The sequence below is a fragment of the Taudactylus pleione genome, unplaced genomic scaffold (genome assembly GCF_031769625.1).
Source record: "Taudactylus pleione unplaced genomic scaffold, aTauple2 ptg000082l, whole genome shotgun sequence".
Taxonomy (NCBI): Eukaryota; Metazoa; Chordata; class Amphibia; order Anura; family Myobatrachidae; genus Taudactylus; species Taudactylus pleione.
The window spans coordinates 7,552,247-7,566,860 of record NW_028284484.1 but is presented as its reverse complement, the minus strand read 5'-3'; the positions used below and the strand labels follow the sequence as shown (position 1 = coordinate 7,566,860).

The 14,614-nt window shown below is 39.2% G+C and overlaps 1 protein-coding gene across 2 annotated transcripts in view; it reads left to right on the top strand.

Moving 5' to 3' along the window:
• Positions 1 to 11,200, top strand: part of SKI (SKI proto-oncogene) — an 87,817-nt gene extending 76,617 nt beyond the window's left edge. For both annotated transcript variants that reach the window (XM_088468201.1, XM_088468200.1), the window contains exons 6-7: positions 1,841 to 2,071; positions 3,872 to 11,200. In XM_088468201.1, coding sequence (XP_088324327.1) covers positions 1,841 to 2,071; positions 3,872 to 4,060 — 420 coding nt within the window. In that variant the 3' untranslated portion in view covers positions 4,061 to 11,200. The remainder of the gene's footprint in view (positions 1 to 1,840; positions 2,072 to 3,871) is intronic.
• The last annotated feature ends 3,414 nt before the right edge of the window (positions 11,201 to 14,614 follow it).

Genomic DNA, 14,614 nt, shown 5'->3' with positions numbered 1-14,614 from the left:
TTTCCCCGACGCTGGGAGACAGGCGCCTGGCATCCCTATCAAAGGGATGCCGGGCGCCGTGAGCGGACAGCTGCGGGAGGGGAGGGTTAGGTTTAGGGCACCCGGGGGGGACTTAGGGTTAGGCACCCCCCCGGGAGGTATGGGTTAGGCTAGGGGGAGGGAGGGTTAGGGTTAGGCACCCCCGGGTGGGACTTAGGGTTAGGCACCCCCCCAGGGGGACTTAGGTTTAGGCAGCGGGAAGGGGGGAGTTAGGGTTAGGCACCCCTAAGGTGGGTTAGGTTAGTAGATACTTACCTTAGGACGATCGGGATTTCCAGCGCTGTCGGGCTTCCACTGCCGGGCTCTGCTGGTTTGTCGGGCTGCCGCTGCTGGGATTCCAACTCCCGGCCATGCGGCAGCCGGGATATCATACCGATACCCTCTCCCCACACCCTAAACCTAACCCTCCCCCCTTAGTGCCTAACACTCCCCTTAGTGTCTAACCCTCCCATCAAACTCCTCCTCCCCCCGCCCCTTGCCTTCGGTATCCATACCAGCGGGATGCCGAAGGCTTACACATTTATGACTCGTCCCTGTCCATTCCCTTCTGGGGTAGCCAATACGAAGGGGGAAGGAAGCCACCATGGAAACCATTGCCTGGTAGGATGAGCTGGAGGCAGTGGCACATTTTGAATCACAGCTGGGACCAGATGTTGCATCTTTTTTAATTTTCCTCCTTTTTTTTTTTTTTTATTATTATATTGTTGTACATTGTCCACCTGTGAGATACGATGATTGCGCCCCAGACAGGAGACTGTTCTGTTCCCTGCTGTCTGCAAGATGAATCGTTGCAGTTTCCTTCCCCATGCTGCCGAGTTCCTAATTTTGGTGGAGAGAAAGTCAAGAGTGCAGTGAAGTTAACAATGACTTGGCTGGGATGTCAGATTATTGTAAAGGGAAAAGGATTTCCCATGACCTAGCTGCAGGGTGTTGCTTAACAGAAATATGTTGCTGTGCATATTGGTAACAGTGAGTGAGAGGAAGTCTCATTTCTGGTTTTGTTTATATCCTCCCCTTATTTTTCTCTTTTCTCTGAATTCTTTTGGAACCTGATGATATATTGGGAAGAGTCAAACTTCGTCATTTGTTGTTCTTGCTGGCACAGTTTCAATTGAGTTATCTCCCCATGTAATCAATACTTTAGCACTGGATACCTTTATGGTATCTTTATCCTGCTCTCCGTAGAGTTCGATTACAGATGTATGTTGAAGGTAGGCAAGCCCTGTTCTCTGCAGAGCTTGTAAAACTACATGTCCCAGTGAACAGTCCAGCTTATATTGAAGCTTGAGGTGTCAATTAGCCATGAGGGGGCGAGTTGCCATTGTATCGTTGTGGCCACGACGCCAGTGGCACCTCAACTCTGCCCCATCACGGCCTGATCTCGCCCTGTACTTGCAGATTTATGTTTGCAGGCCCATAGGACAGCATACAAAAATCCAAAAGTCCTAAACCCCAATAATTGTGGCATATATTGACTAAATTGACCCCCTTGGAATTTCACATAAGCTCAAGAGCCACTGATTGCCTAAGGCTTTACAGTATGTAGGGATTAAAGTGTATTAACCAAATATGGCTTTTTTTTTTTTTTTTACATTTATGTATTACTTTTTTTGTACTAAGTTGTTACCTTTAAATCTCATTACTGTTTCATAGTATTATTTTTCTGTAAGCTCATATATATAAATTTTTTTTTTTGTAGGTTACAATTTGAGCTCCTATTATATCCTTTTAGATGTTTACCCTATTGGCTGTTTCTTAGTCCGTACTAAGTATCTTTCCTCATTCCTTCTGTGTCATTCAGGAGCTGGAGTTCCTCCGCGTTGCCAAGAAAGAGAAGTTGAGAGAAGCAACAGAAGCAAAACGCAATTTAAGAAAGGAAATTGAACGTTTAAGAGCAGAGAACGAGAAGAAAATGAAAGAAGCCAATGAGTCACGTTTACGTCTTAAACGGGAGTTGGAACAGGCCAGACAGATTAGAGTGTGTGACAAGGGCTGCGAGGCAGGCCGGATACGGACTAAATACTCTGCCCAGGTAATCAGAGCATTTAAATTTCGATTTATTGTATTTTATTTTTGATTGTCCGTGTTAGAGTACATATTAACATGAGCTATCTGTTTGCAAAAACAATTGTTTTTCATGATATAACCAGACCCCAGCAGTGAAAATAGGGTGACGAAAAGAGAACATTTGCGTTTCTTTGAAAATACTTAGTCAATGACGGGAAGGGGAGTAGACTGATTCTGCTGATGTGATAGATGCCAAACCAGGAAATGATGTATACTTCCTCCCCAGCGTCAAGCTGATAAGAAGCCTCCAGACTAAACATTACTAGAGTGAGAACTGTACAATGGGTGTTGCCAGCAGCTCGCTCCTACAGAGTATAAAATGCCAAGCCTTAACTGGGTGCTGATTGTAAATCCTGGCTTGTTAACAGTGTTTTTCTAGCTTGCAATCACCTTGGGGAGTTCAGCCTTGCCTGTCTCCCTGGTGACACTGCCTCAAGGTACACTCTCTAACCTAGCCTCCAGCTTTCTAAAAACTCTAACCCAGTTGTTCTCAGGCAGGTTATATTCATTACCTTTTCATATGCTTCCCCAGTACATGCTATTTCTGTCTAAGCCATAAAGCAGGGAGCAGAGCACATGCTCAGGCAAGTGAGACCCTGACAGCTTAAAGCACCACTGTGTCTCCGACCCACATGCACCAAAATTAGAATAAGGTTTCAGTGCCAATGGGAGCACGGCACAATACTGCAAATGAAAACTGGAAAACAAGTGAAGTGTATCTTTCTCCCAGTTTACCCTGTGAAAGAATTATCTCCATGTTACTTGACAGGCTGCAGTCAGGGACACGCAGCTTCCTCCGTCAAGGTCAGAAGAGGGTCACTTAACCAGCATCCTTTTATAACGGATAGAGAAAGAGGCCAAAGATAAGCAGGCTGTATTTATTACCACATTGCAGCGTCCTTCAGTTTGCTTCCTTTGCTTATAAAGGTCATGCTTGAATAATTAGTATTAAATACTTTTTTTTTTTTTTTTTTTTAATTTTATTTTGAAAATGAGCAGTATGTAATATACAAGAACAGACCAAGATTGTGGATATACATGTCCAGTAACAGTATGGTGGCATGCTTGAGACAAGAGAACAAAATACAAATCAACTTGCTTACAACAAATGGGAGGAACCAATGGGAAAAGGGGCTGGTCCAAGATGACGAGAAGAAATTAATAGATCTTGTATGGGGTGGTAAAGAGGGGTGTACAGGAGGGGTATGGGTGGGGAGGAGGAAAAGAGGAAGGAGGAGGGGTTAGAAAGAAGGTAGAGGGAGTGGGGGTGGGGCAAGCCCGGCCTGAGCAGGGCATGAGTGAAAGGAGAAGCAAAAACATTTACTATTTGCCTGGTAAACGGTATGGCAAGATAAGAGAACCAAGGAGTCCAGATACTGGTACTATATATATTCCATTGAAGGAATACAATTTTAAAATATTTGAGTTATTTGCAACTCTAGGTTAAGAAATAAGTTGTCAGGTTTTTTTTTTATTTGTTTTATTTTTGTTTCTTTTTTTCCTTAAATAATTTACAAATTATTCGATAAGTTTATAGACTGCATTTTATGAGCACTGGTTGAGCCTACAACATACTCAATATAGCATTAATTGTAATGTCCTAAGATTTTCTTTCAACTGGTGATTTGAAAGACCTTGTTTTTTAAGGTTACTAGAACAAACAGTTGTTATAATGTTACGTAGAAATATCTCATGCTTGCATATTACATCTTTATCAGTGATTGACATTTTAATATTTCATTTTTTTCCATCTTGCCCATTTCAGATAGAAGAACTGCAAGCAAAACTACAGCATGCAGATAGCGACAGAGATAAGCTGCGGACAGATCTCGTACACGAGCGGGAGGCCCGAGAACACTTAGAAAAAGTTGTGAAAGATCTACAGGAACAACTTTGGGTCAAGCCCGGCAACTTTTCCAGCAGCGAACACACACGAAAAGACATTGAAAACTAAAGCAAAAAGACTCAAATGAAAAGAAAACACACCTTATCTATTCATATACAAAATTCTACGTATATGCACAGGAAGAGGAGGAGGTTGCCCGATGTATGCATGAATAGGTGCATGTGTGAGTGTATGGAGTGTGTGCATTGAGCGCACACACATAAATATAAACTTTATCCAGAATCGGAGGGGAATGAGAGTTACCCTATACAACAGAAGCACTGAACTATGCCTCGTTTGAACCCACACAGCACAACATCTTACTGTGCCTCAGACAGAGTGTTTATAAATAGAGCCGTTTAGGTTCGCAATTTTTTTCTTTTTCTACACATCAACTACAAGATGGAACAGCAGCTTACGACAGTCGAAGATTAAAATATAAAAGCAAGCATGATCAGTCCTTTTTTTAAAATCATTCTTAAGCTTGCCTGGAACACTTTGAGATTTACATTTTCTTATAAGCTATTTAATATAAAAAAAAAATATATTAAAATGATGAGGACATTGTGAAGACTCGATATTGAAAACAGAAGGGGGGGATCTGATTTTTGTATAACGAAACTGAAACTTTAATGCACAATTTTAACTGACTTGTTACAAGCTTTTTGGGGTTTATTACGACTCTATAAATCCTCCCTCCGTACGCTGGAACCAACCCACCCACCCACCCTCAGTCTCAACGCCATATTCATGTCGCCTGTGCAATGCATTGGTAGCAAAAGCCATTAATTTTGAACCCTGTTAATTATAGACTCAACTGCATAAAGTAGCTTCTCTATCAGATTTTGTTGTCTGGAAATATATATATATATTTACATAAACTGAAGATATATATATAATATTGTGTGTGTGTGTATATATACATGCATAAATACAGTATATGTATGTATATATAAAACTGTTTAGCAGTATTGACCAGTGTTTTTAAATCCCGCCACATTGGTAAGAGATATCTGAGAATACATAGTGCTCCTATGGCTCTTTGCAAAGCGAGATTGGAACAAAGAATTTACACACACAAGGTAAAATGTTTGTGAAAAGAGCAGTGAGTAATCTAAACAGTTTTTCGGGTTCAGAAATTTTGTTACAACTTGTTTGTTTTATACATATATATATTTTACTTTTTTTTTTATTTTTTTTTGGCGTGACTCAGTATTTAATCTTCAAGTTCATGTATGTGTTGATGTTTTTCAACTGTTTGCTAACACAGCTACTAAGGTGATGCAAAGACCTGTTTGCTGCTGAAGATAACTATCCCATACTAATGGCTGTAATTTGGGTATATCTGCACACATTAAATCTCATTTTCCAGTGTAAGGATTTATAATTTTTGTTTTGTTTTTGGCATCAAAACCTTCATTTATTGTCTGAGCTTCATACATTTTTATGTTTAAATGCAGATTATTGGACTGGTTACACTGTCTTCTTCATTCCAGTTGTTGCTGATCTATATTGCACTCAATGTAGAAAGTCACATTAAGCACAATAAACATTATGCAATATGTCTTTGCCCTCACATCTTAAGTATAGGCATACCTTTTTATGTAGCATTGAAGTTACCGAGATGTAAGTTCCGTGGATACTCATTCAGCTCACATTGACAGACACCACTTTGTGACGGGTATACAGTATGTTAGCGTTAGAATGCACAAAATATACATTATAACTTTGCTGACACTCACTGCTGCATTTTACAAAGGCAATTGCATATTCCAACAATAACCGTGCAATAGTGAAATCACCTTTCTAAGTGCTTGTCATAAATTATACCCCGTTCAAGATAACACACAAATCAGTAATGTCTATCAATATTACTGCTCTGTGTTGTGATGTGGTGCCCAAAGTATATACACAAAGGGCAAGATGCATTGCAAGTATCATTGTGCATAATTTTGTTTTATTTAAAAAAATACATTAAAAGAGAGTGTGCTATACTCAAGTTACAGCTATGGTTCTAGGAGTATTTAATTATTGGGTGAATCATCCAGTGAATGACCGGTCAAGGGAATTCTCATATTCAGTGGAATGGTGTATGTAGAAGATACAACATAGTAATATTGATGACACATGTCTCAAAATATTTTTTATGTAGACTTTCAAAATACATTTTTGTTATAAAGTTTAAGTGGAATAGTTACAATTTTACAAAAAAAAAAAAAAAAACAGGTGTAGAAATTACCAGTGAATGAACATGCTAGCAAATGAACAGACAAGTCCAGTAAATGAATAATATGACTTTAATCAATAAAACATAGTCAATAGAGCTAATCTAAGATTATATACACTAAAATTTAAGGTTACTGTATTAAACCTGAAAATGTTAATTCACTGGTAGTGTTCATTCACTGGCTGATTCACCCTATTGCAATTAAAGCCTGTTGAAGAGTTTAGGTACTGACTTGGCCAACTAAACCATACTGGGTGTTTGACATGTGTTGTATTGGACTGTTTTATGAAAGGGTAACTGTTCTTGTAATTAAATTAATGTTAGGGTGTGATTTGGAAAGTGATTGTGTAAGGAAGGACACTTCTTCTCTTTAGTGTCTATGAAAAGGTTCCAATCTGAACGTTTGAAGGTGCCATCTGTGTATGAAAGATATAACCCAGAAAAGTGGCCAAGTTGTGATTTGTGGATGTTAGGGCTTCATCTGCAATCGTTCTATAACATGGACCGGGACATAGGCATCTCCAGCAGCTGGGGAACTACTAATTTCAGAATGCCCTGCTAACAAATGGCTCTTTAGTCTCACAGTAGTACACAGGTCATGTTGTTACTTGTACTTCAACACCAGCTGGAGGACCATAGGTTGCCAACCTTTGCTCTGTCTGGTCCAGCTCTTGTAATCGGATAACCATTATCTGATCAAACGTCTTACTAAAACATCTCTTGTTTACCACTTCAGGTTCCTCTGCTTTATTTTGTTTTTAATAGTGTGTCCATGAGGCGTCCTCAGGCTTCATTTTAACAGTTGTTTAAATACCTAATGGGCTTTCACGCTACATATGTACAGGAAATATTTATACTCTATTGTAAAGTTTACTAACAATTCTTTTAAAAAGTGTAATAAAAACAAACTATTCTTTAATGAAAAAAAGTCAAAATAAACAATACATATAACTAATAATAATAAAAAAGACTTAAGTAACTGATGCATTGCTTAAGAGACTGCAAAGGTATGGTCTTAATTATCACCAAACCCATTTTCTTTTCATCCCTCGTCTTTTTAGCAGACTTATTTTCTAAATTAATCTTTGGAGGCTATTTGTGCACCTTTTTGTAGGTAGACAAACGACCCTTTGCCTCATTTCAAAGGTGCAGTGCAACTCAGACGTGAGAATCTCCTTACATGATCCCTAAAAGTATATTACGTTTTTTAGATTGTCTTGTTGAATGGAGGGCCTCGAGACATATAAAAATGGTATAACCAACATTTAAAATAGGAAGTATCTTAGGAGAGAGACCAACAGATTGTCTTGTTTACTTTCAGGACGGCCATTTTAATGCAAGTATTTCCAGATGGGCACCAAAATGGATGCCCTACTTGCCTTGGTAATAGCAGCACAATGTCGCCTGACAGTCCAGTGTTTTTTTCAAACTCTATGGAGGTGTACATTTTCTTAGCCATTCTTAAACTCTACTAGAGTACACTAACATGGCTATTTACTTTTTTATGCCTCCTCTGTCATTGCACCTTTGATAATATCCACTGATTTGTCTTGGGTTAGTGACCTATTACTGCACACACAATGCAATGAAGCAGTGTCTCAAGTGTTTTTTTTTTTTTTTTGATTTTTTTTTACCTATATTTCACTATCTATGTGGGACTCGCCCTTTTGCTGCTAGTGGGTTCCTCAACATATAGAATGTATTTACATAAAGGCTGCGCTACAGGTCATGTTTCCCCAACAAGTAACCTCTTTACAATAAGGTTCATTGTACAGTCCTCTGAGCAGCTTTCTTGATGCCGTTGGTACTGGAGGGTCCTGCATCACATTTGCATGTATTAAATCCTGCAGCTGTTAATGCTTTCTCCTTTATAAAGTGCAATGCAGAAAAAAAGTGATTATGGTGTCTGCATTTTTTTTTTTTTAACTTGGGGGTTACATTTTTATATATATATTTTTTTTTTTTCCGATAACTAAAATGGGGAGTTAAAACAATGCATGAGATGGATATTTCTGCCACATTTATAAATCTAGTATGGGCATTAGTAATGTTTTGTATATAAAGGCTTTTTTTTTAAATAGTACATCTTATCATACCACCTTTTTGGTTTTTCAGCTGTACCACTACACTGACTTTTTGGTTTTCAAGGGGGAGTGAAGTTGTTTGGTAGCTCAGCTGTTTGGTCTTGTTTTTATAGTACGTTTCCGCTATGCAGTGCACATATTCAGCAGAGTATAGAGATTACACAGGCAGACCCATGCTGTTGGTTTAACAATGCCTATGGGCCATATCCAATTAGCCCCGAACACTGTTCGTGCGCTAATTGATCCCCATGATTGGCGAAAAACTGAGATTTTTCGCCTGTATTTTTTTATTTCCCTATCCTATTATTTTGGGTGAAATAATAGGATAGTTCGCCCGTTAACACACAGGAGCCGTGATAAGCTCACGGACGTGTGTTCTCGCCCCTTTTTTGGGCGAGAAAACGGCACTTATCGTGGATTATTTTTCGGGACACATCAGCCCAGAGCGAGCTAATTAGCAGTGGTAATTTACCGCGGCTAGTTGGATATGACCCTGTGTGTGTGTGTAATAAAATATATATATATTTTATGTATGTATGTGATATATACTTTTCAAATATGAGCGCCTTTCCAAGTTGTATATGTGCTGGTTTAGCATTATCGGAACTGGGTATTGAGCCTACAATCTGAGCTATTTTTGCTAAAGTGGCCGCTTTGTTTCAAGTTACTTGTATTCTCCATAAAGCCACTATTTTGAGTTTTGACATCAGTTTGACTTTTCATACCCACAGGACACTATATAACGTGCCTTCTTTCCTTGTGGATGTTTGTGCCTTTAAATCCGTTTATAGCATCAGTTCTCAGATAATCTTTCCCACCAGTGTCAGGGCAAGTTACGCCAATAAAAGGCGCAAGAAAAACGCCTCTTTTGTTGGATCGTTCTACATGTCTGACGTTGCATGGGTCCTCATTACAGGGCAGCAGTATTCTTAAATACTTAAAAACAGCATTTATCTGGGATGTGGTGGTAGTGGAAGGGGTGGGGGGAATCTCACTTAAAATAAATCAAAAGCCATAATCTTGCTGTAATCATCAGCAGCTTACAAAACACTTGAATTCCTGCAAGATACATTTGGATTTAAACAGGATGTTTTCTTGTCAAAATGCCATTATTTGTTTCACTAGGCAGGCCATCTCTACGGCCGGCCAGATCTTTTTACATTATTGCTAATATATACATGTGTATGTAAGATACTAGCTTTTCTTTTGCTTTACCAGTGTTTTTTTTTATTTTTATAAAGTTGTGGTGTAACCCTCTGAAACGCACGATGACAGAGCTGTGCTTATTTTTATTTTATGCTACAAACTTTTTTTTTTTCGTTTAATTACAGTCGTCCAGAATTTGTTTTACCCCAGTGTAATACACCTATATATAGATGTTTTTGTTTTTTTAAATCTTACTACACTATTCTGAGGTTCATAGGCGACGCCTACAAAAAGTTGAAGACATCTGCAAATCACATTCACTATCTGATCTACATATGATATGTAAAGCCATTGTAAAGTTTTATTAAAATACCATATACTCTTGTTTGCCTTACTAACAGTTTTGCTGCTACCCACATTGTTTGTTATTAGTTGCTCAGATATGTCCTCAGAAAATGTGTTTACAATGTTAGACTCGCATTTTAACTTTACAAAGTATCTAGAATGCTCTGAGGATTTGTATTCTAGATCAGGACAAACTCTTCCGGTGGCGTAGAACTGAGGAAACCAGCAGGCAAATATCATACAAGTTAGGGGCCTGTACATTGAATGAAAACTGTTCTGTCCAGAGCATGCTTCCATTCAAGAGAAGGTGAACCGCAAATCTGTAGGGGTGTTTTGTTATCAGCACAGGGATTTGTGTAATTCCTATGTACTGTTTGCAGCTCTGCCGTGAATTATTTTCTTTAACACTTATAACCGCTTTACCCATTCATGCGGACCCTGCGACTCTCTCCCTACTTAAAAAGCATTACTTTGATAAATGTACATTCAATTTAATAACAATGTTTCTATACTGAAAAAATATAAAGGGAAACATAAACCAACAGCAATAACATTCATATCTATCCAACAGATAATTCTTAATCATAATCTACTTTTAAACATCAAACTAGCCAATTGTACAAAAAAAACCCTATTTGTAAATATTTTTTTTTATTTTCTGTTTTTAATTTTACACTGTTGTATTATTAGTGTTTATGGTGTTTTTTTCCTCCCCCTTTCCAAATGCTCTTTATTACTTGCTAATTGTCTGGTTTTAATTGGTTGTGTTTTAACTATGAAGAATCTATTAGAAAACAAAATTACATTTTTGCAATTTCTAAATGTAGTTTTAACTTTTTTTTTTTTTTCATCACATTTTTTTGTCCATATTTTCATTGTAAAGTATTTGTATTATAAAACTGCTTCCCCCCCCCATCATTTCTCACATTTTAGAGGGAGTTTTTTTGTATCAGAAAAATTCACAAGAATTACATTTTTTTTTTCCAATGAGGAAGAAAAACATCTACATATGTTATAGCCAATATCATTTCAACACATTATCTTTTTTTATTTCTTTTTTATTTTTATCCTATGCTGCTGCTAATGACAATATTAAAAAAAACTTACTCGACTATTCTAGAACTATTTTTATGTAATTATTGTATGCGCTCTTGTTTATAAATGCCTGATTAAAAAAGTAAGAAAGCTTAGCATATTTATCTATTTCGCTGTGTACCGTTGGTTCCTTTTTTTTTTTTTTTTCCTTTTTTTACCCTTTTTTTTTTTTTTTAAATCTTTTTCCATCACACACAGTTAATATTGTAAAATAAAGGACTTTATGAGATTATGTATGAAAATAGCTATGCTTATATACCACAGTGACTGAATGTACAGTGTATAGATGCATTACCTAAAATAAAATGTTTGTCCAGAAAAGAAGGTTGCATGTGTGTTTTTTTTTTTTTTTTTTTTTTTTTTATATTAGGGGACATTGAAAGAGCAGGATGGTTGTTTGCTAGAAATTGTTTTTTGTTGTTGGGTTTTGTAGATGTCTGACTACACTTTGTCAATCCATACTTGCCCCTAAGTCATCTTGTTGTGGTTAAACAACAGCTGAACAACGGACAGTGAAGACCAGAGGTTTATGGTAATAAAGAAGTGTGGCAATAAAAATCACTCACTCTGTTACACAGCTGGGAAATGCGAATTCCTTCTTGACCTATTAAATGATGGAGGTTAATCTCCATGGAACTTATCTCATCCTTCAGTGTGCCCCCCGCCTCTGTCCTCTTTATGAATGCATAGAATACAAAGGGGGATAAGCTTGGTGTACATGAGATGCTCCAAGGCTGCCTGCTATTAGGGTGCATAGACCCTGGCGTTTCAGCAACTCCACATGTCACATTGCCCTGCGTTGTTCCTCACATGGTGAATTGAGGTTATACATGGGTTAAAATAAGAATAATTTATCTCTATATGACGCTTTCTTTTTTTCCAAACATGACCGATCATGAACACTGCTTGTATTATTTTTGATTGGCCATATATCAATTATCCCTATTTTAACTACACGTCAAGCTGTGTTCACCATGCAGTGAACGCAAGGCTTCACCCCTCAGGCGGATGTATGGTCAAACGCCAGTGTGTGAGTCCTTTGTGATAGAAATAATAGTCTTCACAATATAAATTCAATCTTTCAAGGCCTTCTGTGCAATCCTCCGTGCACATCTGTAAATCCTTTTTGTCCTGTTCGATTGGCATGCAACCAGTGTTTCAGAAACATTAAAACTTTCCAAGCACTTCTGCGTCTGGCATTGCAGACTCCCTGAAACGAGTTTAAAGTTCGAGGAAGCATTAAAAAAAAAAAAAAGGAAAACTAAGAAGTCCACTGAAAGTGGAGAGATAAACTGGTAAGTTAATAAAGACTAAAATAATAGTGCACATCAAAATTTCTATATAGCAAAATTGCTACTTGTTACTAATAAATATATATATATATTTATTAGTATGTGCGTTATTTGGGCTGTAACTATGCAAAACATAAATTTTATGAAAATTCTTAGTATACATTGATATTCTTAGGACTGTATCACAGGGTCCTTTATGCTGGCCATACACTGGATGATTGATCACACGATTTGGCAGTTTCTACAGGTTGGACAGACCAATTATTTGAAAATAGTTGTGTTTTGAGTATTCTGCGACCCCGATGCGCGTCCCCGTCGCCGTCTAGTTGGATAGCAGATCAGATGTTTTTGCAGAGAGATCTCAACTGATCGTGTAGGAATTGACACACATTATGTGATTGATCAATTCGTATGGTCTTATGTGAAATAGTTGCATTTTAAATACAAATCGTCCTGTATTTGAAGGGAAGAATTTTCAAGGGAAATCGTATAACTGATCTGACCAACTTTTGAATCTCACAGTGTATGGCCACCTTTAGAATGCTGTGGCTTTCCAACCAGAGATCCAAGATATTCTAAAGTGATGAAATACTCCCTCAATGTCACAAAAAGATGAATAGAAACAATGCCTGGCAATGTTCTAATGCTCTCTAGTGTGATATTGACATCGATCCCTATTCCAATTTAGTATTGAATTGCTAGAGGATTTGATCACTTTAGAGCAGGGGTTGCCAAAGCATCATTCGTGGACGCTCGTCTGGTAGATTGTGGTTGACAGCAGACACTCGACCGTAGATCGTGGTGACATCCAACAGCAGCAACAAATAAGAATCTGGACAATTCTTATTTGCTTGCTGAAACTGCAGCTGTCCCTGTTGGTTATAAAAAGTGATAGCAATAGCCAGTAAGAATCTGGCTAATTCTTAATGGGTGAGGTGGTAGCCTCCATTGTGCTGGTGCCAGAGCTAGATTAAGGGGGCCAGCCAGACCCAGGAATTGCCACTTGGAATTTCTCCAGTGAAAGTAACATCACAGCTGTGAGGAGCTAATCTGTAGAGTTATTACAGCCAATCCTGAGCAGGTATTCAGGCAACTGTGATGGACATTATAGGGCACACTGATGGACAGGAGGCGGCATTTGAGAGGAAACTACAGGGCAGGGGGCATGTATAGTAACGATAGGGTAGTGTGCAGGGGTGGCATGTGAGTGACAGGTTGTTGGACAGGGATAACATTTAGTGACAGGTTGGTGGGCAGGGATGACATGTGAGTGACAGGTTGTTGGACAGGGATAACATTTAGTGACAGGTTGGTGGGCAAGGGTGGCATGTGAGTGATAGGCTGGTGGGCAGTGGTTCCATGTGAATGAAGAGCAGATGTAGAGTATCTGGGGGTAATTGGTACATTATCGAGATTCATAACACCCTTTAACCATGTTAAAATGTATACGTTTTGTTAGCTTATGTGTCATTGGCTCAAAGCTCTAAGTGGCATACGTCCCGATTGTGATAGGACAGTCCCCACGCCACCTGGCCGTGAGGCCACGTCCTCTTCTCAGACTAACCACTATCTTTTTTTTTTTTTGGGTGTGCGTCTACGTAAAAATATTTTTGTCCTTTAGAAAAGATCACCCAGTTCAAAGTTACTTTAGAGCAAGCCTGGCTAACTTGGAGAGCCAAAGGTTGGCCAGGCCTGCTTTAGAGCATTGCTGATTTTACTCCAGAAAACGTCTCCCCTAGTAAAAGTAAAAACGTTGCCTTAAGAGTTTTTTTTTTTTTTTCAGGGAATGGGGACGTGTAGTAAAATGAAAAAAAATAATGTAGCATGGGAAAAAGGGGATATTGCACGTAAGCAACCAGTCTTGGTCTACAGATAATTCTAGTACAGAGGGCCTGATTCAGACCGGCTCGCAAGCGGGTCGATGGCCCAGTGCGCATGCGCGAGACCCGGATAGTGAGGGCCAAGCCGTCGCTCCGGTTCTTGTACCAAAGGGGGCGTGCTGTCGATGTTGAGTGACAGCACGCCCCCTTTGGTGGGCAGGCCGGGGACGTGGCTGCCCAGACGGAGGCGTTCCCATGGGAACACCTACCGTCTGGGGCCGGCCCCACTGACATCACAAGTGATGTCAGTGGGAGTGCTTTCGGCTCTGTTTAAGCCGAAAGCACTCTTGGGCTTGCGGCAACGAGACCCTACCACAAGGGTCTCGTCGCAAGCCCGATGGTCTTGACCATCGCGACCAACTTCCTGACTGCTCGCTATAGCTGTGGGTGGTCACCCACAGCTATGCGAGCGGCCAGGAGGTCGCTCTAAAAAAAACAGAGGGCCGGCCCTGATTCAGAGCGAGCGCCCTGTCAGAGCGTCCGGCTCTGAATCAGGCCCAGAGTGCACTATGGAATTATTTGGGCCTGCATCCGACCACTTTAACTGTGAGGGA